Below are 26,006 nucleotides of genomic sequence, written 5' to 3' on the forward strand. Positions count from 1 at the left end.
TTGCTAAATTCTTGGAATACTGTTCAGAATTTTCTTCTTATAGGCCTTCAAAGCACTTATGGATTTTTTTTCTCTTTTCAGAGAAACAGAAACAGAACAAATCTCCTAGGATGGGTTTTTGTTTTTGTTTGTGAGGGTTTTTGTTGTTTTGGAGCAGGATCTCAAGTTCCCAGGCTAACCCTGGTTGAACTCCTCTGTCTCCTACTCTGTCTCCCAAATACTGGGATCACAGGTGTGCTTGGACAGTTTTTCACATTATCAAGTTGCCATTTTTAATACAGTGCATAAACGTCTAAGAAACAGTTGTAGACCTACCTATACTTTGTGATACTGAGTTTATTTTCTAACAGCCAGTGTACAAGTATTGTAACAGCGTTCATTTGGGACTCTGTACTTCACTAACAGAAGACAGAAACGAGGTTTCTAACCAACTTACTCTTCAAAACTGGGTTACTTGTAACAGGTTGCCTGTGCCTTTAGTTAAAAGTATGATAATATTTAATAAGTCAGTGAGTGAGTGAATGAATGAATGCGATCATATTGTATGAATGAATGAATGAATGAGATCATTTTGTTAGGAGATCATCTGCAGTAACCAAAGGTGTATATCTCTAGTGTCTTAGTTCACTGAGGCAGTAAAAAGAGAAAATAGACCAAACCAGTCTCTGCCATAACTTCAAAGATAGAATATCTCTGAAAGTAAGGATAGCAGAAATTCTTTACTAATACAGAAACGCTGTCTTCTTAGGAGGCTTGGAAAGAGTTTTCATAGCTTTGCTTTGTGACAGAAGGCAGCAATGACTAGACCTGGAAATTTCATTTCTCTGAACATTGCTTAGGTTGAATTATTTTTATATTCTTTTAGCATTTTAAGTTGCAAAGAGCACTTTTTAATACTACTGCTTGAATTAGAGAAATAGTCAATTTGTATAATTTACATTAAAGTCAGTTCAGGCTGGAGAGAAGGATCAGTGGTTAAGAGCACTGACTGCTCTTGCAGAGGACCCGGATTCGATTCCCAGCATCCACGTGAACATGATGGCTAACAACCATCCGTAACTCCAGTTCCAGGGGATCCGCCTTTTTTCTGACCTCCTCGGGCATTGCACAACACGGGTGCGCTTGCACACATGCAGGCAATGTACTCATACACATAAAAGAAAAATAACAAATAAAAAAAAGGAAGTCAATCCTTTCCTTCCCCTTTATTCTCGATTATTTTTCATTTGCTGTAATTCTTTGGAGTTGTAATTTATTTTTCTTTCAAATGCCTTAAAATATTTGGGGGAGGGGGCAAACGCCTGGATTCTGAGATGCATTCCCAGCCCAAGTAAGGTTTTTTATTAAATGTAGTAAGTGTTCTAAATACCTGATTGTCCCATTGTTCAGTGTACTGTTCTTTATATGAAAATATATTAAATTATGGAACTTTTCAGTTGTTAATACAATAAAGCCATGTTAGGAAGATTTCAAACATTTGATAAAGCTCTGGCATCTTAACTAACTTTCAGCGTATACAAAGTTTTTTAAAGGAAATTCACTATAGCCATAATTGTTTGTTTCATGTGTAGATATTGTAACTATCACTGTATTTATTCCTTAGAATAAAAATATATTCTTCAGTGTGTGTATATTTTATAATCAAGTCTTGACATTTCAAGTTCTTTAACAGTGATTATAGATTATTTATGAGATTGTTCTTTTTTTTTTTTTTTTTTTTGAGGAAGGTTTCTTTTTGAGATAGAGTCTCAGTCTACACAGCCCTTGGGCTCACTATATAGCCAAGGATAACCTTGAACTGATTCTTTTCCTTCCCCCTCAAAAGTGCTGAGATTACAGGAATATGCCACTCTACCCAGCTTCCTCCCATTAATTGTTAAGACTCTCCTTTTTGGTGAAGTTGTCTGCTGGCCTCCTCAGCTTGAAATGTTCTTCCTTTCTGCTAGGATGCCCTTCTCACTATCTCATGTCAGGTCAGTTTCAACCTAAAACTTGTTTTTAAGAAACATCTCTTTATTGCAAATTATTCAAGATTTAGGATGCCAGCTTATACCCTGTTGCCCCATTATGCTTAAAAAGTCTTATCTTCACTTAGACTAGAAACTTCTCCAGAGAAACAAACCTTAATACTCTTGGTTATGAACCTTCAGAGACTGAAGGAAAAAAATGCATCCCAACAGCCTAGTCAGAGTAAATATACACAGTCACATTAATAATGCCATGGTGTTTAATAAAAACTCTTTGAAGTCCATGAAAAATACTTTCATTTAAAATTCTAAATACAGAGAAGTGTAAGATTATATACCTTTGAACAATATAATCTAGGAGTAGAGGGGTGGAGAGGTGGCTCAGCACTTAAGAGCACTGGCTGCTCTTGCTGAGGACCCAGGTTCTATTTTCAGCACCTATATGGTGGCCAACAACCATCTGAAACTCCAGTACCAGAGAAATCTCATATCCTCTTCTGACTTCCATGGGCATTGCAGGACAGAGGTGCACTTACACATGTGCAGGCGGTGTACTCATACAAATAAAAATAATAAAATATTTTTTAAAATGAAAAAAGTCTAGGGGAGGAGAAAGTAAACTATTTAGCTAGATACCATATGTCAGTCTACTGGCGCTTGGCTCTTAGCATGTCTTAGATAAAGCTCCCAAGCTAAGCTTATTTGGGAGAGAAGTTAGATGAAGTCCAAGGATAGCCAACTTTGCCAGTTATTTAGCTTTCTCTGAATTCTCTTTTATGTTGTTTTTTAAAACATTTGCCTCAGATATAGATCACTATTTTAGAAATGTTGGACAGGTTGTTCTTAAATCTAGTATATTTTGATCTTTCAGAGTTCACTGGGTTTATGTTTTTGATTCTTTAGTCCTTTAAAACTATGTAGCATAATCGTTATTAGATAATCATGAGTTCTTGCTTTACATTGTAGGTAATACAAGAAACCCGATTAAAACAAATTTATACAGCAGAAGAAAAGTATGTGTTAAAAACTTCATTTTATTCAAATAAAGTTATTTCTAGTAATACATCCCTGAAAGTGGCCCAGTTTCTCACAGTCACTGTAGATCTTGAGCAGAGAAGACACTTGGAAGAACAGCTGAAGGTTAGTGAACTTGCTATGCTATTAGAACATTAACTGGATTTTTCATACTGTAGCATTATAATTTTTTTAACAATTTTGAATTGTTTTCCCACAGGAAATTAATAGAAAATTGCAAGCTGTAGAATCAGGATTGATTACCTTACGTGATACAACCAGACATCTTGAACTCAAAGACAATGAACTTAGACTGAAGAAGAAAGAACTTCTTGAAAGAAAAACCAAAAAAAGACAACTGGAGCAAAAAATTAGTTCCAAGTTGGGAAGGTATCATTTAGCTTTTGGGAAGGGGAGTGAAACGAAAACTGCATGAGTGATTACTGAGTAAATCCTAGAAGGTCAATACAATTCCCACAGGCACATTTTGCAGTGATTTCTAAAGTTTTAATATTGCTACTCAAATCTCTTTAGTTGAAGTCAGCTGGGTTTTCTTGTCTGCCTCTATGTTCAGTCCATTTTGAAATATTTTTTTGAAATTAAATGAAGAAAATCAGGTTTCACATAGATGCATAGTTTAATAAAGGGAACAGTAGTTAATACACTTTTCAAATAATTGTGATTATTCTCTTTTAATACTGTGTCAGATTTTGCCATTATGGAGGTATATTGTTTGAAAAAGGTATTAATACGTTTTTCAAATAATTATGGATATTCTTTACTACTATGTCCAGCTTACCAAAGTGTAATTATATGTTAAAGTTTAATTGCAATGTAGAATCTGCAGTCATGCCAGTGAACTTTTTCACTCTGCTAGGTTAAAATCCATTGCCCTTTCAGTGGATATTTTATTCAGAATTTTTATAACATTTTTCATTATTGTTTGTAGAATATTATCAGATATTGATTCATTTTATTATATAACAGCAAAGAAAAGGTTACTCGTCCTTATATTTTTATTTGTATTTTATGTGTATGAGTGTATTGCCTGCATGTAGGTAGGTGCACCTGTGCTGTGCATTCATTGCCTATGGAGGACAGAAGAGAGTGTTGCATGCCCTGGAACTGGAGTTACAGTTATTAGCTGCCATGTGGGTGCTGGGTATCAAATCTCTGCAGGAGCAGCCAGTACTTTTAACCACTGAGCCATCTCTCCAGCCCCATCACATTGATCAAAGATCCAATAAGAAAAGTCTATCAATTAAGCTCATAGTGGTAGGTAAAAACTTTCAGAAATTCTAGTTTTTATTGACAGTTTTAATTTTAGCATTTGTGACAAATAATATAGGTCATTTTAATGGTAGGCTCACTTTATTACTTTCTAGCAAGGGGAGGGGCGCATAGCCAAAAATTCTCTCTTTCTCTTTTTTTTTGTGGGGGGGAGTCTTTTTGAGAGAGTCTCCCTGTAGCCCCATCTGGCTTGGAACTCACTGTGTAGACCAGGCTGGCCTAGAACTCACAGAGATTCACTGCCTCTGCCTCCTGAGTGCGGGGATTGTGTGTGCCACCACACACCGCTCCAAAAAGTCTTTTGTGTGTGTGTGTGTGTGTGTATGTGTGTGTGTGTGTATATGAGTATATTGCCTGCATCTCTGTAAGTGCACCCATGTTGAACAATGCCCACAGAGGTCAGAGGAAAGCATCAGATTCCCCTGGAACTGGAGTTATAGGTGGTTGTTAGCTACCATGTGGGTGTTGGGAATCGAACCCTGGTCCTCTGCAAGAACAGTCAAGTGTTCTTAACTGCTGAGCCATCTCTCCAGCCCCCCAAAATTCAGTTCTTAATAACCATAGTTTATCTTTCCCGTGTAAAAATGGAATGCTTCTTAAAAAAAAAAGTCTAGTCTAAGCTCCAAGTTGAAACAGTTATATATTAAGTGTTTCTCCTTGTAACAACTCTTATTTTTATATATAGCAGAAATGCTTGAAGTGCTATAAAGAATAGTAGATAGACATATACTCGGGATTTAAGATTTTTAGAAATCTGTTAATTTTAAAGCCAGCATTTTAAAATACAGGGCATTGGGACACTTCTACAGTCTCAGCACTTGGAATGCTACAGCAGGAAAATTATGAGTTCAAGACTTGTTTGAGCTACATAAGGAGACTGTCTCCCGAAATAATAAGATATGACTGCATGACAGAAGAAATCTTAGGCCCCCAGTGCGTACTCTCTGTTCCCACCACTTTGATTCATTCCAAAGCACTAGAATTTTTACTTGCTATTGCTCTTGCAGCATCAGTGAAATGTCAACAGTGAGAAAGGGAGTTGTTTTTCATTACTATGAAGATAATTTTGGCCTCACGGATGCCTTGAAGTAATTTTAGGGATCCCAGGAGACTGGGTACATGCTTGTGTTCCTACTGAGTTTAAAGTAGGAGGAGAAGGAAGGAAAAGGTATAGACAGAAAAAATATCAAATAAGTGTATTTTCTGGCCAGTTTTGAAACAGGGAAGAAAGAAAATTATATTGATTTTTTATAGAATAGAATGGGCACCTGACTTTGTCTCCCTTGTTTAGTTGTATTGATCTTTTTTACAATTAGGGTTATATCTACCTAACCATACCAGTCTTCTAATGTACCAAGCATTATATAAAATGTGAATGTTAAGTCTTCCAAAAAGAAAACCAGTAGCTTACTATAAGAGCCAAGGTAGCCATTCTCAGAACTGTGTGTATATGTAAACTATAATAAATATGATGAATGTCAAAACTAGGGAAAAGCAGCATGGCTTCCATCAAGGTTTTTCCCACATTCAACCATGACCTAGCTTTTCCTTGCTTGTTGTCCTTGTAAAAAAAAAAAAAAAATTTTGAGATAGTGACTTGCCTTGCTGTCCTGAAACTTGCTGTGTAAACCAAATTGGCCTTCAACTCACAGAAATCCACTTGCCTCTGTCTTCCTCCTGAATGCTGGGATTAATGGCATGCACCACCATACCCTTACCAGTTTGTAAATTCTTACCCATAGCATGGAGGTACAGAGATGAGTCTTTTTAATAATGTCAGTTCATTGCCTTCAGTAAGATTTGAGTTCAGCCTTGACCTAATATAGTGTTTCTAAACACATGTTGGATTATATTTAAAGTGCATTAAAATATTTTACTCTTTGTTTTCAATTTTTTTTAATTTATTTTTATTTTATGTGTATGACTTTTGCCTGCATGTATGTAGGTGCACCCATGAGCCATGAGTGCAGTGCCTGAGAAAACCAGAAGAGAGTATTCCTTGGAACTGAAGTTGCGGACTGTTGTTAGCCACCCTGTGGGTGCTGGGAAGTGAACCCAGATACTCTGTTCTGCGAGAGCAGCTAGTGCTCTTAACCACTGAGCCATCTCTCCAGCCCCTATTTTTAATCTTTTTTAAAGCAAATAATTTCCCATTAAGCTTGATGTTAAAAAATAACCTTTGGTATCTTAGTTTTTTTTTTTTTAATTTTAATCCTCATTTATCACTTTCAGGACTTCACTTTAATTCTGTCTTCAGGTATTGACATACCACGTAAACTTACTGTGTGACTGCTATATTTCTCCTTAAATACTGTTGATTTTTGCAACAAAATGGTATTTCCAACCCACTATTTTTTATCCCTGCCTTTATTTACTTTGGATTAGTGTTGTAGTGATCTGACTGAAATCTCCCTGACTAGTTTCTTCTCTCCACTCAGTTCATTCAGAATGCTGTGGCAGAAATGTATTGTTTTGGTCTGTCTGTGTGCTGGTGTGTACCCCATCATTAACATGAAATCTCATCAAACACTACTTGCTTTTAGATGAATTTATGATTATTCAGACTCTTGTTTTCCTCTCCAACATACCCTTCCTTGTACCACCTAGACCACTCTGCAGCATCCACTGTACTTGTTCATTCGTCATCACTGTTGCCATCCTTTCTATGTTTTCCCTTGGAGTAAACATGGTACAGTAGAAAGAACATGAACATAATTTCTGTGCTCTTGGATGATTTGCCTAACTTTTCCAAACCTTGGTTTCTTCATCTTTAAAATTATCGTAATGGTATTTTTAGGACTGTTGTATTGCCCTTTTGGAGGGTGGGGGTAGGGGGTCTCTTGTTACACTGGCTGGCCTCAAGCTCTTTATGCAGCTGAGGATGACTTTGAATTTCTGATGTTCCTACTTCTACCTCTCAAGTGCTGGGATTATAGACATGCACCACCATTCCCAGTTAATGCTGGGGGGATTGAACCGTGGCCTTTGTGTATGTTAGGCAAGCACTCTATCAACTGCATCCCACACCCTTGTATTGACTTTGATTCTGTTTTTTACCTATGGATCGACTCTGCCTTCCATTTTAATGATTGTGTTTCATAAACAATGTTACTAACAGTAACAACAACTTATATTAATAAATCAGTTGTGGGCCAGACGCTGTCCTATGTTGTGTTTATTTTCTCCACAGTTCTACAGAGGGAGTATTATTATTATTGAAATTTATAGATGAAGAAACTACAGCTTGGAAAAGTAACTTGTCTAGTGTCCTACTTATTAATGAATGGCAAAAGGGAAATTAAAAGCTACCTTTCTGACTCCATATCCTTCATCAGCACCATTAGTATTACCAGACTGTGCTAATCACATAGTTCTGCAAATCCATTTTGATCCTGACTGATTGCATTAAGTGTTCTTTAATCTAGGAACTAGCAGTTTATACTTCTGTTTAACATTTCTAAATGTAACCCAGAAAACTGTAGGGGGCGGATCCTAGGACTTTAGGCGTGCGTGGTCCCATACTTAACTCTGATCTCTACACCATTTTGTGTGTCATACAGTATAAAGCTCATGGAACAGGACACCTGTAATCTGGAAGAGGAAGAACGGAAAGCAAGTACCAAAATCAAAGAAATAAATGTTCAGAAAGCAAAGCTTGTTACTGAATTAACAAGCCTAGTTAAGGTAAGGTATTTTCTTGATTCTTGCCAATTTTAAAAATAGCTGCTAGATAGTAAAAGAATAAAAATTTTAGAAGACTATATGGAAGAGAAGATCGTCATTAAAGTTTTAGCTATTTTAGCAGTATTAAGCAAGAGATTTTTATTATTACTTTTAGCTTGCCTTGTTTTTTACTGTTTATAGATAACAAAAATGTTAATTCGTTAAGCCAAATTATTTGTTCCAGATGACTTAAATGCACTAGAAATTTTTTTTAATGGAAAAATGAATGTCACAAAATTCTACAAATAAGTGTTAAGATTAAGGAACACTTTTTGAAATGCACATTCTCTCTTTAAATCAGTGCAGATGAACTGTGCCCTATGTATTTAAAAAAAAAAAAAAAAACTCCAAAGTTAAAGTTTGACTCTAAATAGATACAGATATATAGAAGATCTTGAGGGCTGGTGAGATGGCTTAGCAGGTAAAAGGCACTTGGCCTCCAGGCCTGATGAACTAAATGCTATCTCTAGGACTCACCTAGTGGAAGGAGAAACCTGACTTCCACAAGTTGTCTGCTGACCTCCACATGCATGCCATGGCATAGATGTGTACCCTCCATGAAAATAAATGAATAAATATGACAAAGAAAAGCTATCAAACGTAAAAGTAGGCCTGGGATCTTGAAAAGTACAAATGTTCATGAAAATGTTACAAATTCCCATCTAGAAGTTTAGGTATGCAAAAAGCCCAAAGTGCTTTTCATTATATTTAAAATTTAATTTAGAACCTTGGTCTTTATTCCTTTTTTTAAGTAGTCTTATAAGAATGATTTGATAGAGATGTTAGTCATAGCAGAAAAATGTCATTCTTTCATGATTCATAATTTTTATTTTGGGAAAAAAATGGCATTTTTCATAGTCTAAAATGTAAGTAACTTAAAAACTAAACTCATGGATTTTTTGTTTCTAGAGTTGTACTTCTTTGCATATACAAAAAGTAGATTTAATTCTTCAAAATACTACAATGATCTCTGAGAAGAACAAATTAGAATCAGATTACATGGCTTCATCTTCACAACTACGTGTCACAGAGGTAAGATTTTTTGCCTACATTTTTTATTTTGGGGTTTTAGCCTCTAACCAGTTTGAAAGTATACATCACATATTATCATTTCCAGTTGTTGGGTGCTATGTAATTTGAAGTTTAGAGGCCTTTGGGATGACTCAGGAGGTAAAAGCACCTGCAGTTGCAAGCCTGTCAATCTATGGAGTATGTGTAAAGGTGGAAGGAGAGACCTGACTCCCCAAAGTTGGCCTCTGACCTCCACATGTATGCCATGGCATGCACGTATCTGTACTCTCACACACATAATAATAATTAATAAAATAAAATCTAATGCATCTTCTTAATGAGGAGGCAGTACTTGAAACGTGTAAGAGTAGCTGGATAATCATGACAATTTTTATGCTACTATTTGGCTCTGAAATGATAGAATTGTGCAGAGGGGATGAAGTGCAATGTAGCACGGTAACTTAAATTTTAAAGATCTGACATCATGGTGACCTAACATAGTTAATCATTTTTATTATTGATTTTTGCTGTTATTTTTTAATCTCCAAAGTCCTTTCTCAAACATAGAAGAGCACTTAGAATATTGTAGTAACAACCAACCTGTGAACAGCCTGGTACAGTAACAAAACAAAACTAAGCTTTAAGGGAGTGGAGAGATGGCTCAGCGGTTAAGAGTACTGGCTGCTTGCAGAGGACCCGGGTTCAATTCCCAGCTCCTACATGGCAGCTAATAAGGATCTGTAACTCCAGTTCCAAGGGATCCGATGTCCTCATCTGACCAACTCGGGCATTGTATGACACAGGGCAGGCAATACACTCCTGCACACAAAAAATAAAATTTAAAAAATTAATAAAATAAGAACTATTAATGTGCTGTATTCCTGTTCTGGAACTACCCTCGTAAAGTTAGTACCAAATTGGACAATTTATAAACAGTCCAATAGACTCTTCTTCATATACTAGCTGTAAACTCAAGGTTTCCTACGCTGTACACATCTAATCGCATCTGGCTACCAAATTACTGAATTTCCATGGTCCCTTCATGATTAATAATTCACTAGAATGACACAGAATGCAGAACACTGTTACTTTTATTGTAAGGAAGCATGTACAGCTATGTCTGAAAGGGTCCTAACAGGATGTCTGTATGCTTTTCATGCAGAATTAGAGAATGCTACTCTTGATGTTTCTTTCTGCTCACCAAGCAGGAAACCTGTGTTGCAGTTCCACTACATGAGCCTGATTGGTTCATTGGCCATGTGGTTGAACTTAGTCTCCAGCCCTCCTGTCTGTGAGTTTGAGAAGTTGTGCTGATTTCATACAATCTAAAACTCTAACCATAAGGTTGATCTTTTTGGCATTACCCACTGAGTCACCCCCTTACCATAAACTCAGGTGTGATCCAGGATACTCTTGAATAACAAAGAATCTGTCACTCAATTTCCACGTCTTTAGAGATATCAGTTTTACAAAGTCTAATTACATTCTTTATATTATACACCTGTGGACTCCAGAATACAATTAGGTGACATAAATCAGTAGGCTTATCAAAACTATCCTGAAAATTACCAAAAACTCAAACATCAAACTGCCAAAAGGTACTCATCTTTAAAGAGAGGAGGCCCCATTAGCTGTAGAAAGCTTAGTACTATATGAAATTAGCTGAAACTGAGAGACTGTTACAGACTAGGGAAAGGTATGGTAATGTTAACATTGTCTAGACTTATGACCCTCAAAACTGGATGAAGGGACAGTGTGTACTATGTGGTTAAAAGTCTGCCAGTATAGCTGAAGTATAATTCTCTGAAAACGAAAGATAATAAAAATGGAATATATTTACTATTTGTCCTTTAGATATTATCAAGAGTATTACTTCAGTTGATGTTTAGAACAGGGAAATGAGGAGGTATTTCAGTATTTTCCCCCCACCCAGAAGCTGTAAGGCTGTATGAATACTGTGTAAAGTATTTGCATAAAGAAAATGTACAAAGAAGAGGGGTTAAGGGCAGGGGCAGTAGAATACTTAGATGTTTTGTTTAAAAATAAACATAAAAATCACTGTGACAGAATTCATTAAAATCACATTGATGACATGCCTATAATTCTAGCACTTGGGAGGCTGAGGCAGGAGAATTACTTGAGCTCAAGAGTTGACAGACCTAATTTTAACAATTGATAGACCCCAAGACCCCATCTCAAATAAATTAAGACCAAGCATCAGTCATGGCATTTAATTTTAATGGCTATAATTTCTACTAAAAAAATGATTTGAATTCTAAAATGTATAGAATATAAAAGGTATGCGTTAAAAGAACAAATTCAGAAAAGTTAAAAATAGAAGAATGGTAGGTACAATCCTTTAAAAGTGATGGAAGTGTCACATTGGACACAGTAATGTTAACACAGCTCTGTAGATAACTCGCAGTCACTGATTATACAAAAACTTTATGATACGTAAATTATACTTCAGGAAGTCTATTAAATAAATGGCTAGAGGGGCTGGAGAGATGGCTCAGCGGTTTAAGAACACTGATTATTCTTGCAGAAGACCAGGGTTTGAATCCCAGCATCCACATGGCAGCTAACAACTGTTCATAACTCCAGTCCAGGGGATCTGACAGCCTCTTTTGACCTCCACGGGCATTGCTGGACACGGGTGCCCTTACCTACACGCAGGCAGTACACACATACACATTAAAAAAAAAAAAAAAGAGAGAGAGAGAAAATTTAAAAAATAAAATAAATGGCTAGAAACTAAAATCTTACTATTTCAGTATACCTTTAGGAAGTTATTAGCACTTTCTATATTACTAAATGAAAATAGAAAGGGGCAAAGGCATACAGTCTTTTACTACTTTCAAAGAGCCTGGGAGGGCTGTGCCTGTATGCTTATTGAACAATAGCACTGCTAGCTAGCACCGTTTCTTTTAATTGTTCTTGGACATAGAAGATTGGGTTAAAAGCTATATTCATTTAAATTCTTACGGTTTTTTTCTACTTTGGAATAACGTATGAACAAAATTAATTTTTCTTCAAGAGAAACAGCAAGAGCAAAATGAAACAAACACATCTTTGTTTTAAATTAGCAAAGAAAAAATTATTCTAGATGGTTTAACACAAAAATTTGATTTGAAACACAAAAATAATTTCAGAAACTCTTATATTGTTTTTAACAGTTAAGCTGTTAGTAACATTTGTGGTGTTATTCTTTTTAAAATATGAGGAAATACTAGGCATGGTGAGTGTACATCTTTAATCCCAGCACTCGGAAGGCAGAAGCAGGAGGATCTCTGAGAGTTCAAGGCTAACCATTGCAACATAGTGAGACATCCCACCACCACCATTAAAAGGGGGAAATAAATGATGCCTTTAGCATTTTTAGCCTAAAAGACTTAGATGTACAGTAAGAAAATTAAACAGTAAAAAACTAGCCAGGTGTGGTAACACATGCCTTTAATCCCAGGACTCAGGAGAAAGAGGCAGGCAGCTCTCTGTGAGTTCAAGAGCATCCTGGTCTACATAGTAAGTTCCAGGCCAGCTGGGGCTACAGGGACTCTATATCAAAAAGAATGATAGATAGATAGATAGATAGATGGATGGATGGATGGATGGATGGATGGATGGATGATAGATTTTGAGTTGGAAATAATCAGAACAAGTTCGCATATTTTCTGTAAACTGGAGAAAAAAACCAAGCCCAGCATGGTTGCACAGAGCTTTAATGCTGATGCTCAGGAGACCGAGTCAGTTTGAAAGCACTCTGAGCTGTGTAGTGTACCATGTCTCAAAAAGAAATTTAAAAATTCTAAAGCAAACCAAAAGTTTACTCATTCTATATACATGCTCGCTAATATTTTGTACTAAAATGGCTCATTGGAGAAAGTGACTGACTCCAGATCCAGGAAGAGAAATGTATGTGTAAGTAATCTTAAGTAGACCTTGAACATTTTGACATACCCGGGAGTGAAAATAAGTAATCTGAAATGACTTAATTGTATAACTGAGGAACCTAAGTGAAGACTTTGTGACCGTAGGTGATAGGGTAATAAATGGAAACATACCCACATGTCTAAACCCTCAAAGTTAAAATGATACCAAAAAATAATACTGATCCCTCCAGAGGGTATTTCGGAAAAACAGCTTATTATTTTTGAAAAATTCTAGAGAATTTCGCATTCATCTTCCGTTTCTTATGTGAACTCTAATTGGGGTCTAGAAATAAATGGAGGTTCCTCTTTATAAAAGTATCCTAAGACTTGAAGAAATTGGAGTATTACTACTTTGCAGCTGCTGATCAGGTAGTATGCTATGTTAGCTACTAACATCACAGAAAGTCAGTATTTACAAGTATCCAGTGACACGGTACCACTTAAAGAACAGATTATGTGAAATAATCAAATTTCAGTCAGTGTAAGCCTTCTCAGCATTATGGGTGTTTTGTATTGGGTAATTCTTTCTGTGAGAGACATTATCTTCTGCATTATAGGCTATTTAGCAGTACCACTGACAGCTCTACCTGATAGGTACCAATAATAACACACCAGTAGTGGTTATCAACAATACCTGAACACTTTGCCGCATACACCCTAGAGAACAGTTACTCCAGTAGAGAACCATAGATTTAAAACTATAGTTTACAAGAATTACAAGAAAGCAAGAAATGAGCTGGGTAGATGATTAGTGGGCAAGGTGCTTGCCATGCAATCATGAGAGCCTAATTTAGATCCCCTGCACCCATGTAAAATGCCAGGCATTTGTGTATCACCCCAAGTGCCCGGGGTGTAGAGACCAGTGAATCCCTGTGGGTCACTGACCAGCCAGTCTAGCTGAAACTGAGCTCTAGTTGAGAGACCTTGTCTGACAAAATAAGTTGGAGAGTGATAGAGAAATATACCCATGACCTCTACACATGCATGCACACATAAACATCATCATGTATTGCACACACATACACACACACAAAACTGCCTTATGAGTTTGGGGAACCAAACCCTAGTCCTCTGTAAGAGCAACAAGTGCCCTTAACTGCTGAGCCATTTCTAGTCCTATCACGGTTTTTTTCTTTTATAGAGACTCAGTCAAGACACTGCTTTGAGTCTCAGAAGAGACTTTGGACTTTTTGTGTGTCTGTGTGTGTAGGCCAGAGATCAACCTTGGATATTTTTCTTTGGATACCATCCACCTTGATTTTTGAGACCAGGCTTCTCACTGGCCTTGAGCTCACCAATTAGGCTAACTCAGGTCCTCCTGTTTGTGTGACAAACACTTTACCAGCTGAAGTAGCTCCCTGATCCCAAAGACTTTGGACTTTTAAACAGTATGATAACTGTTAAGATTTGGGGAACTCATACGGATGAACTAAATGTATTCTGTATTATGAGATGGCCGTTAGTCTTTGAGGACCAAGGGTGTAATGTTATTAAATGTGATGTGCTTTGGCATTAGGTAGATGAGGGGTAGGTTTGTGATTGTTAATCTTCATTGTTAACATGACTGGATTTTGAATCATACAAGAGACACACTTTTTCCTCCAGAGGCAGAGGTAGGTAGATTTCTGTGAGATGGAGGCCATCCTGGTCCACATGGTGAGTTCCAGGCAGGCTGGGACTAGGGAGACCCTGTCAAAACAAAAAGACACACCTCTTGGCATATCTTTGAGGGCATTTCTAGATAGCTTTAAGAAGGGAGTATAGGTAGCACCATCCTGTTGACCAGGCTTCTAGACTGAATAAAAAGAAGGAAAGGAGGAAGCTCGCTGAGCACTAGCATATTCCCCTTTGCTGCTGGGTTGACTCCGCAGACCAAATTGTACCTGTTACCATACCTTCCCTACCATGATGGGCTGCATTCCTCTGATCTTTGAGGCAAAATAAACTCTCCCAAGTTACTTTTTGTCAGGAATTTGATCATAGTAATGAGAACAGTTACTAATACACCAAGTGAATTTTATCCAGAGGTACAAGATTGGTTTAGCATTTAAAAATTCATCACTGTAATTTACCATGTTAATATAGTAAAACAGGTTGACAAGAATTTCAGTATGGGTTATATTCATGAGGGTTCCTGTGGATAGCTGGGATTTGATACTTTCTCAAATAGCATAGTAGATTCCAGATCAATAGAAGATTGGAGAGAATAGGGATAAAGAAAGGGACAGTGTCACAACCTTCTGGAATGTTTTCAAGGACAAATTACTAAGATGACTGAATTCACAGGTCACAGATTTCTGTTATTCTTGACAGTGATTAGGTTTCCTAAGCACTCTGGGCTGCATTATTACATCATTATCAGCAGCTATGCATAGGATAACTGCCTAGCTTGCGGGGGTATTGTGATAATCATTTTAATGTACATCATGGTGCTTAGTATAGCATCATAAAGAAAAAATTTTTAAGAATATAGCTGATGTTTAATTTTTGTTTTGTTTTTTGTACTAGGGGAGGGTAGTAGGAGGAACATACATGTGCCATGACACACATGTGGAAATCAGAAGAAAACTTGTGAAAGTCACTTCTCTTTTACTATTTTGTGGATCCCAGGCATCAAACTCAGGTCATCAGGCTTGGTAGCAAACACCTTTACATGCTGAGTCATTTTGCCAGTTCTGATGTTTATTTTTTAAGCCATATATATATTGAAACATGCTTTTACATCAAAGGTAGCTGACTGAATATGACATCCACACAGTTCAGCCTTATGAATCTTACCCTAATAAGTTTGGTTTTTACAGTGTTAAAGATAGTTCTGTAGGCTGGGCTTTGCAGGAGAGTCCTATAAAACCCTGCTATTTGAGAGGTTGTAACAGAAGGATCATGAGTGCGAACCAGCCTGGGCTACAAAGCAAGTTCAGGGTCAGCCTCTGAGCCACATAGTAAGAACCTGTCTCAGAATTTTAAGAAAGTTAAAAAAAAAAAAAAAAAAAAAGAAAAGAAAAAATTCCTCAAGATAGAGCCCAATTGTAGAGCCAGGTGCCTAGCACTCACATGGCCCTAGGTCCAGTCCTCAGCACCAAAAAAGAGACAGAGAAAGAATTAGCATGAGAGAGGGAGAATAGGTTTTAAAGATAGTGTGCTGCCAGAAGGAGTTGTGTTTGTTTTAAAAGTATGAACTTATATTAATATTAGTTGTAAGAATTAGAAAGCTGGGCGTGGTGGCACACACCTTTAATCCCAGCACTTGGGAGGCAGAAGCAAGCGAATCTCTGTGAGTTCGAGGCCAGCCTGGTCTACATAGTGAGTTCCAGGTCAGCTGAGGCTACAGGGAGACCCTGTCTCAAAAAAGACCAAAAAAAATAAGAATTAGAAATGGTTAATATAGTTGGTTTCTTCAGTCTAATACTAAATTTAGGAATTCTGTGCATTTTACCCAACCTTCTCTTTTCTACCTACGTGCAAACCTCCCCACAAAAAACCAAACCAAACAACAACAAAAAGAATGTCGGAGGATTTTCTTTTTTTTTTAACATACATATAGCTTGTGTATTGTACACAATTCTTTTTTAAAATGCTGTTATAATTTTAAGCATCTCTTATCTGAAAATGTTTGTGCCCAGAAATATTTCTCATTTCAGATTTTGGAGATTTGGATTAAACATAATGAAATTGATTAGGGATTGAAGGCAAAACACAAATCACATTTATGTTTCATGTACACATATATACAGCCACTTGTGGTATCATGTCAGCGTTTGAGATTGGAAACTCAGATTGTTGATAGTGATGCTCAGGCTGTATTGCCGCTATCTCATTGTTATAAGATTAGAAAAATCTAAAATTACAATCTTGTGTATTATAAAGTCAGCTTAGATGCTTTTTTTTGGTCTTTTTTGAGACAAGGGTCCCCCTGCAGCCCCAGCTGGCCTGGAACTCACTATGTAGACCAGGCAGGCCTTGAACTCACAGAGATCCGCCTGCCTCTGCCTCATACTGTTTTTTAAATTTCAATTTACTAGCAACATTTCAAGTTGGCATTTAAGAAAAAGATTAAGTTTCTGTATTTTAAAATACGTGTTCTGTTATCTAAGACATAGCATTTGAATTAGAAGTCAGTTAAGTTGGAGCTGAGGGTATAGGAATACTCCCAACAGTCCCCATGCTGAAAAATTAAGAAATATGTTCATTTATAGTTAGTGTTTTAGTAAAATGTCATTCTACTTAGAATTTAGGTGTAATTCTGAAAGTGATTTTTTATTTTGTTTGAATCTTACTTTAATCAGTTGTTAAATAAAACAAAAACTGTGAGTAATTTTTTCTTCCACAAGAGGGCCTTCTTAGAAAAGCTTTTCCTTATTTAATGTCAAGGTATTTCTGTACAACTTTTCTGACACCTGAACTTTCTTTAGAAAGAATTTCAGAGAAAAACTAATGCTCATTTCTTCTGGCTATATACTTACAAAGTAGTCTTCTGAAATGTTAATAGTTATTTTGTAAATTTTGCGATTTTTCTCCTCCTGCCTTAAAGAAATGCGTTATTTTCTATTCTCAGCTGTTTAAGGCTGAACTCAAAGCAGGAATCTAAAGACTTCTCATTAGCTTGACTTTATAGGTTTATCTTATATAATTGTATATCCCTTTTTTCTGTCTACCTCCCCCCAACAAAACTCAAGAATTGTGGTTTAAAACGAACAGGGCTATGTGAAGAGATATTATCACAAACAAATATGTATAGAAAAAAGGTTTTTTCAGATAAAGATTTTATTAAACATATGTCACCAAGCAGAAAGTATTAAAGGGGTTTTGTTCTCAGTCCAGAGCTTCAGATAATCAGCTCAGTGATATTTCTATTCCTGTAATGCCCTACTACTTCATTTTAGCAAAGTCCAGAGGAACAGGAGACAGGAATAAAAGTCATTAGGAGTGTTTAGTTCCTACCCAGATGTCCCTTGTTTTACATTGCCTGAGAACACTTACCCTTTGAGAGCAAAGTAGGGTAAATGGGAGTCTTGAATATTTCTTTTATTTTTCTCAGGCTATAGAAAATTTATTCAAAGAAAACAAACTACGTGGTTATTATAAAGGCAGGCTTGCTTTTATTTTTAGTTCAATCCAGTATATATCCTTTTACTTTTCATAACTACTATTTTGCTTCAGTTTACTTACTGTCAAATTTGTGTTCATAAATCACCCAAAGACCTTGTTAATGATACAGCTGTCCAAGTCTTATTCTCACAGATGTTAACCAGACTTGGGATGTGGCTAGGGCATCAACCTCCTAGCAGACTGTAGTTTAAAGTTTAGTACAGAGAGTAAAATAATCCTGTTTTCTTTCTTAGAAACCTGATCACCACTATTTCTGTAACCTTGGACAATTTTCTTAATGCCTCTCAGCCATACCTAAAAGAAGAGAGAACATGTGTGGCTCTCTCTCCTCCAGCCGTATTAGGTTACTTGTCCCCTAAATAAGCACATCTTTGAGACTTCTGTGCCATTAGATGCATAATCATTTATCCTTGGCAGTTGCTTCTTTAGTAACTTTTCTCCTTTAAAACTGTAGGGTTGGCACAGCTTCTGTGACCACTCTGGCCTTCCTACATTCCCTTCCCTACTTATGTACTCTTTCCAGACAGCTCCTACTGAGAAGCATTATATTGTAATGAAAAGAACATGTGTCCTATAGAGCGGCATGGTTACTCATGACTGTAACCCCAGCACTTGGAAGGTAGGAAGATCAGAGGTTCCAAGGCCAATCCAGCTACATAGCTCCTGGGCTGCATGAGACCCTATCTCAAAGGAGGAGAGATTTCTCAGTGGTTAAGAGCACTGGACGCACTTCAGAGGATCAAGCTTCAGTTCCAGCACCCATGTTGTAGTTAAGAACTGCAATATGATCCAGGGGATCCAGGGCCTCTCTTCTGGCTTCCGTGGGCATTGCATGACATGGGTGCACTTACATTCATGCAGGCAAAACATTCATACACAAAATATTAAAATAAATAAATAATAATAATAAAAGGGGGCTCTAATAGGCAGGCATGAATGTGAATTGTGACAACCTCTGACTAAATGTGTAAGCTTAAACAAGTTTAATTCTTTTTAAAGCATGTAATGAGAATAATGTTACTTTGCAGTGTTATGAAAAATAAGATGCAAAATCTGGGCATAGGGGTGCATGACTGTAATCCCCATACTTCGGAAACAGAAGCAGGAGGAACAGGAATTCAAAGGCAGACTTGACTACATAACAAGTTTGAAGCCAGCCTGGGCTACATGAGACCCTGCTTTAATACACATACACATACACACGCACGCACGCAGTGTATGAGAAGCACCTAGCCAAGGACATAACACACAAAAGCATTAAGTAAATAAGTGCCTCTTTTGTTGTGATTCTGTGTGTCTTTCTGCATATTGGCCTTGCAGTGCTTAATACAGAGTATATTGGCATCTTGTACATTTCTTTCATTATATGGTGAAAGAATTAAATTCATGAATAATAGATAAAAGACACTTGAAAAGCTATCTCATTTAAAAGTTTTCATTTGAGTGCTGTTTTCTTATATAAAGCCTATGTACTACATACTGCAGATCTCATTAAACATTCAGGAGGTAAGTTTTAGAACTATTATATGTTTGAGAAATGCTGAGTTGTTAATGTTCTGATGGATGTATTTTAAATTTTAATTTAAAATTTTACCTTCATAACACAAGCAGCCTTTGAGATATGGTTTAAGTGATATGGTTATTATAATCAGAATTCAATAATTTTATTGAATATATGATAGTTTAATATAATAAGCTTCCAATTTAGTGGTAACAAGTTTCAAAAATATTTACTTTTATCTTCTCATAAAAGCAACACTTTGTGGATTTGGATGAAAATAGACAAAGGTTGTTGCAGAAATGCAAGGAACTTATGAAGAGAGCAAGGCAAGTATGTAACCTGAGTGCAGAGCAACCTGTTCCTCAAGAATATCAGACAGTAAGTATAAAAGTATACAATGCTCCGTTTGTCCCAAGCATAGCAATAGGACATGAAAAACATGAAGTGCTATTTAAAAATAATGCTTTTCCCCAGTTTTGAACTGTATGTCTTGTACATAAAGTAATTTTGCTTAACATTTCCTCAGATCTAGTCACCAGTCTTTGCTAAGTATTAAAATTCTTAAAACATAAGAATTACCTTCAAAATTAAAACATAACATTCTTTCTTACAATAAAAGTGGGCCTTTCCCCCTTAAACTAAACTATCTGTAAGTTGTGTAGTTGGGAGTATGAAATATTCTTGGAAACATAAATTATAGTTTTTCATGGAAAATAGTAATTTGTATTTAAGAAACAGTAAGTAGGGGTGATATGTAGAAAACACAAAGACAAACTAAAAGTGTTTCCCTAGAATTGAGGTATTTGATTAGAATTCATGGGGTGCTGAATCTTAGAGCTGACACTTTCTTTAAGCTATATTTTATAGGCTGACATGTCACTAGTGAAGCTAAGAAGTGCTGCCCTTCAGCTGACATCCACTCACTCTGTGTTGGTGTCCCTAGGTTATCCAAAGAGGGAATCCTTCTTTACATCCTAGTCAAAGTGTCATCAACATAAATCTATAACATGTATATTTAAATAATGGTATTTATGCACCTTTTTTATTCTTAGTTTTCAATGTATCAGTTTAGCTGGGCATGGTGGTAGACACCTTTGATCTTAGCACTTGGAAGGCAGAGACAGATGGATCTCTGTGAGTTGGAAGCCAGCCTGAATTACATGGTGTGATGTGGACCAGCTGGGACTGCAGGGAGACCCTGTCTCAAAAAAAAACAAAAAAATAATGTCAATTTTAATAGATGATGAAATGTCCACTAAAGATATAAACAGAGCTGGAAAAAAAAAAAAGACTACTGTGGATTTTAATTGTCAGATCCTCAAACATTTTATTTTATGGTATCAGACACAGAGCCCACAGAGCATGGATTTGATTGGTTTATAATAAGAATTCATTGGAAGCTGGGTGTGGTAGTACATGGCCTTTCATCCCATTACTTGGGAATCAGAGGCAAGCAAGTAAATCTCTGTAAGATTGAAGCCATCCTTGTCTACATAGTAAGTTCCAGGCCAGCTGGGGCTATGGGGAGACCCTGACTCAAAAAGACCAGGGGTAAAAAAAGAATTCAGTAGAAATTTGCAAAACTAGTTGAGAAGTTTATTTCAAAAGATAATACTAGACCTTCTGTACAACATATTGCATCTTCATAAAGTAAATATTAGTGTAATACGTACACTGATTTTTTTTTTTTTTTTTTGGTTTTTTTTGAGATAGGGTCTCCCTGTAGTCCCAGCTGTCCTGGAATTCATCATGTAGACCAGGCTGGCCTAGAACTCACAAAGATCCACCTGCCTCTGCCTCCCAAGTGCTGGGACTAAAGGTGTGTGCCACCATGCCTGGCTTGATTTTTTTTTTTTTTTTTCGTTTAGAAATATCCTGATTTGTCCCAATTTACACTTTTGGTGTGGGGGCTGGGCATGTTGGCACTTGCATATATTCATTAAGAAATTGATTGGTTAGCTGAACATGCTGGCGCACTCCTTTAATCCCAGCACTCGGGAGGCAGAGGCAGGTGGCTCTCTGTGAGTTCGAGACCAGCTTGGTCCACATAGTGAGTTCCAGGCCAGCTGGGGCTAGTAGACCCTGTCTCAAAAAGACCAAAAAAAAAAAAAAAGAAAAGAAAAAGAAATTGATTGGTTGACATGTACAAATATTAAATAGGACAGACATGCTTCTTTCTCCAGTGAAACTTGTTCTCTGATCTTGAGAATAGAGCAAACAAAATCAAAAGGCAAATAGATAAGGTCAGGCAGCAAGAGATGCTAAGAAGAAAAATAAACATAAGGAATAAAGTGGGGAGGGGGTAGGTAGCTGGTTAGGGGATGGTTCCTTTGAGAAATAGGTACTAGTTTGGATAAATCCTAAATGAAGAGAAGAAATCAGTCAAGTAGGGATATAAAGTATCCCAAGCAGAGAAATCAACACATTCAAAGCCCCTGAGAAGGAATTGTATTTGGCATGTATCAGAATCAGAATAGAAGGAATCATGAGAGGGTTAAAAAATTATTGACCAAGCCGAGAGGAAGCCAGATTGCATAGGGCCTTAATAGACTCCACAAAGCCACTAAGGTATATTCCCAACCCTGAGTTGTATTCTTTTTAACATAGAACTCACTGGAGGATTTTGTTTGTTTTGTTTGAGACAGAGTGTCCCTGTAGGCCCAGCTGGCCTGGAACTCACAGAGATCATTAGCATGCCTCTGGCTCCTGAATGCTGGAATTAAAGGCATGTGCCACCACTCCTGGCCACTGAAGAATTTTAAACACAAGAGTTACTAAGTTCAGTTTATAAATGAAAACTCTTAACCAACTGCCATATGAAGAGTAGAAATATAAGAAAAGGAACAAGGAGACCACTTGGAGGGTTGTTTTGGACCAGGGAAGAGATTATAGTGGCGTAGATTAGAGCCATAGCAGTGGGGAGAGACATTTTATGTTATTGATGGGTATGAGAGCGGGGGAAGAGAGAAGACCTAAGTTTTTTACCTGGACAAACAGTGAAGCTATTTACTAAGGAGAAAAGATCACTTACAATGGTAAGGTAGGGAAGGTGGATGAGATGGGAATTGTGTTTCACTATCATAAACTTAACGATACCAAGAAAGTGTTGGAAACATAAGCTCACACCTCAGGGAACAAGTCAAAGATGCAGCAGGTGTACATAACAAATACTTAAGGTTTATATACAAACCGAACTACACTCTGAAAGATAAAAAAAAGATACCAGGGAGGTTACCAGATTAATACAACTCATCAAATTTTTAGGGTTTCAGATTCATTTTATACCTGTTAGTGGACTTAGTAGGTTGTGCTAGGCAAAACAATGTACTGCATGCCTCCCCTTATAGGGAAGTATCTGTTCTATTGTGTTCTTATATGGCACGGATTCAGAAGATAGTCTCGATGAAGTTCTGTCGGAATAATTGGATTCTAAGGATGCTTTTGTAGTTCTTCGTAAGTACAGTATAAAGTTCTAACTTCTTGCTCTCTTTCAATGCCCCACATATTCTGGACCCATTCTACCAATTCAGCAAGTACCCACCATTCCAAATGGACACAACTCCACACCCCCCATGGTATGCAGTACTCATTCTTTTTTCCAAACTCGTATCTCCTTTTTACGTTGCTTTTCCCTAGCCATTTGCTTTAAGACCCAGAGATGAAGTCTAGGCTTTTGAATTCTCTTAATTCTCCTGTAGCATGAACTGACACTTCCTTATCTCTAAATTCCAAAGCCTATATGATATGTACTGCTTATTTTAGTACTCAACATCAATACATTGCCATAAAGTATTATCCAGTGTATACATTTTGTTAAAGTGTAAGCTTTTTAAAGGCAAAAGACCTTGTTTATGATTCCTTTGTATGTGTGCTAGCATGCTATTAATCAGATAGTAGATATGTAGCAAATTAGTTTTAATGATTTGAATAAAACTTCACTATATTATTTCTAGTGATAGATTATTGTTTTTTCTTTAGGCCTTCCAAGATCTTCCAAACACATTGGATGAAATTGATGCTTTATTAACTGAAGAACGATCAAGAGCTTCCTGCTTTACAGGATTGAATGCTTCAGTAAGGCTTTCTCTGTTCTTATTCTGCAGCCACCACACTGCTACCTTCCCCATAGCACACATGCACACATACATGCACACACACACGCACACACGGCACGCGTGCATACATGCATGCACACACAGTTCTCTCCAGCGCTTACCTCCCACACTGTACTAGAGCTCTTGGTAATAATAAGCTAGACAGCAGGAACAATGTGCTTTAAATGCCAGATTCTGAATCTATTAGAATTTTAAATAGATTCTTCCTAAGGAACACAGTGTTCTGTGCCTTTTCTTTATAAAAAGAATAGTTGGGTTAACTTGAAATACACCAGTTTGTATTTTTTTTTTAAGAATTTAAAAAATAACATTTTCAGTATGCAATAATACAAATTAGGTGCATACAAATAATGTAACACAATTGACGTTTTCAGGTAATTGTTTAATTGATGCAGATTTTTATATAATTTTACCTTTGATAGAATCATCATAAAGATTTTTTTTCTACCAGGTGGTTCAAGAATACACAAAAAGAGAAATAGAAATACAGCAATTAACTGAGGAACTAAAGGGAAAGAAAGTTGAACTCGATGAATACAGGGAAAACATTTCACAGGTAATGTTTAAATTTTCATCTTTTCTTATATGCTTATCATCAGTGATATGGACATACAGACTACACAGAATTAAATGTGCAACTCCACTCTTGTGTTTAATTATGCTCCTAAAAGAAAAATGTGTTTTTCATAACCAGATTGACTATGATACAAAATTTGTTTTTGTAAAGTTTTGTATCAGGATGGATAATACCGCTTTTAAATTATGTTTTTTTTTTTATTGCCTTTATTTGTAGGTGAAAGAAAGGTGGCTTAATCCCTTAAAAGAGCTAGTAGACAAAATTAATGAAAAATTCAGCAATTTTTTTAGTTCCATGCAATGTGCTGGTGAAGTTGATCTCCATACAGAAAATGAGGTAAAATTGCTTTTGGAGTATATTTCATGATAAGTAATTTTAATTATGTGCAAAAAGTACATTTTAAATTTGCTTTAGAGATATACATTAAAGTTTGCTCACTAAAAAAATTATTATAAGGAAAGAAACACCATCTATGAAATTCCATTAGGGTTGCTTTGTGTGGTGAATTTTTTTTTTTTAATGCGTATGAGTCTTTTGCCTAAATACATGTAAGTGCACTCATGTCATGCAATACCTGAAGAAGCCAGAAGAGGGCATGGAATCCCCTGGAACTAGAGTTACTGGTGGTTGTTTGCTATCATGTGGGTGCTGGGGACTGAACCCTGGTCCCCTGTAAGAGCAGCCCTTGCTTTTAACAATCAGTTGAGCCATCTCTCCATCCCCAAGTGTGTTAATAATTTTTGATTAGTGACTAATACCTTTACTAGCTTTATCTGTAGCCAGTCTGGCTAATAATTATTTAGCTGTGTTGAATAAGTATGTTGCTTTATAAACCTACCACTGCTCAACTTAAAGAGTCAGAAGCAAATTAACAAACACAGTTGTAATATATCAATGGGTTTTTTGTGGTGCCGTTTTCTGGTTGAGTTAGGGTCTCGTGTAGTCTACCCTGGCCTAGAACTCACTATGTATCCAAGGATGACCTTGAACTCATGACCCTACTGCCTCAGCCTCTCAAGTGCTGGGATTACAGGCTTGCATTAGCATGCCTGGTTTCAGTAGTTTTTTTTTTAATCACAAATTCAAGAATGAAAATATAAGAAATGTGCTAATAAACTACAACTTCATGCATTGCTATTTTGTATAAAACAAATTTTCAATTAAGAAAAATGTGTAAAGAAAGCCTGGAGGTGTGGCTAAATGTTAGTGCATGCACTGCATGCCTGAGATCTGGATTCAGTTCCCAGCACCATAGCAAGTGAGGGAGGGAAGGAGAAATGTGTACGAAGATGACTGAGCTTCTTTCAGATAATTGAGAAAGTGGAGTGGATAGGGACAGAAGTGAAGGAAGGCTGACCAGGTATTGGTCTGAAGTAGAAGTATTTGCTGGTACACTGAACTTGTCTTTGTGTTCTCACTTTGTACATGTCAAAATGTTTCCACAATGAAATATCTTTTAAATAAAAGAAAGTTAATAAGAAATTTTTACATCTTTAAAATTCTGTGTTTTAGCATGTGTGCATATTTTCATTTTGTACATACATAAATATAAAACAAGATAGTCCGGTTTCTCCTCTCATTAGTTTTGCCCTGCAGCTCCATCTGCTTAGTGTGAAGCATGCATTGTGAAATGTGAAGCATTTCATTTTTCACTGTGAAGCATACAATGTGAAATACCATTTCATTTTTATGGCCAAGGTTTGAGATATTGGGCCCTTCATTGTCCTTACTGGAATTGGGGATGTATTGTACAATGTATAATTTCTAACG

The 26,006-nt window shown here is 36.6% G+C and overlaps 1 protein-coding gene across 2 annotated transcripts in view; it reads left to right on the forward strand.

Annotated features, from left to right (window-relative positions):
• Smc5 (structural maintenance of chromosomes 5) overlaps window positions 1–26,006 on the forward strand; it is an 88,135-nt gene that overhangs the window by 56,373 nt on the left and 5,756 nt on the right. Inside the window, exons 14-22 of one of the 2 annotated variants that reach the window (XM_008842750.3) lie at window positions 2,934–3,107; window positions 3,202–3,371; window positions 7,832–7,955; window positions 8,904–9,026; window positions 19,797–19,922; window positions 23,075–23,119; window positions 23,523–23,618; window positions 24,111–24,215; window positions 24,453–24,572. In XM_008842750.3, coding sequence (XP_008840972.1) covers window positions 2,934–3,107; window positions 3,202–3,371; window positions 7,832–7,955; window positions 8,904–9,026; window positions 19,797–19,922; window positions 23,075–23,119; window positions 23,523–23,618; window positions 24,111–24,215; window positions 24,453–24,572 — 1,083 coding nt within the window. The remainder of the gene's footprint in view (window positions 1–2,933; window positions 3,108–3,201; window positions 3,372–7,831; window positions 7,956–8,903; window positions 9,027–19,796; window positions 19,923–23,074; window positions 23,120–23,522; window positions 23,619–24,110; window positions 24,216–24,452; window positions 24,573–26,006) is intronic. The other variant, XM_008842751.3, reaches the window with a different exon arrangement.

This window comes from Nannospalax galili, unplaced genomic scaffold (genome assembly GCF_000622305.1).
Source record: "Nannospalax galili isolate Female #2095 unplaced genomic scaffold, S.galili_v1.0 scaffold761, whole genome shotgun sequence".
In the NCBI taxonomy this organism is placed as follows: Eukaryota; Metazoa; Chordata; class Mammalia; order Rodentia; family Spalacidae; genus Nannospalax; species Nannospalax galili.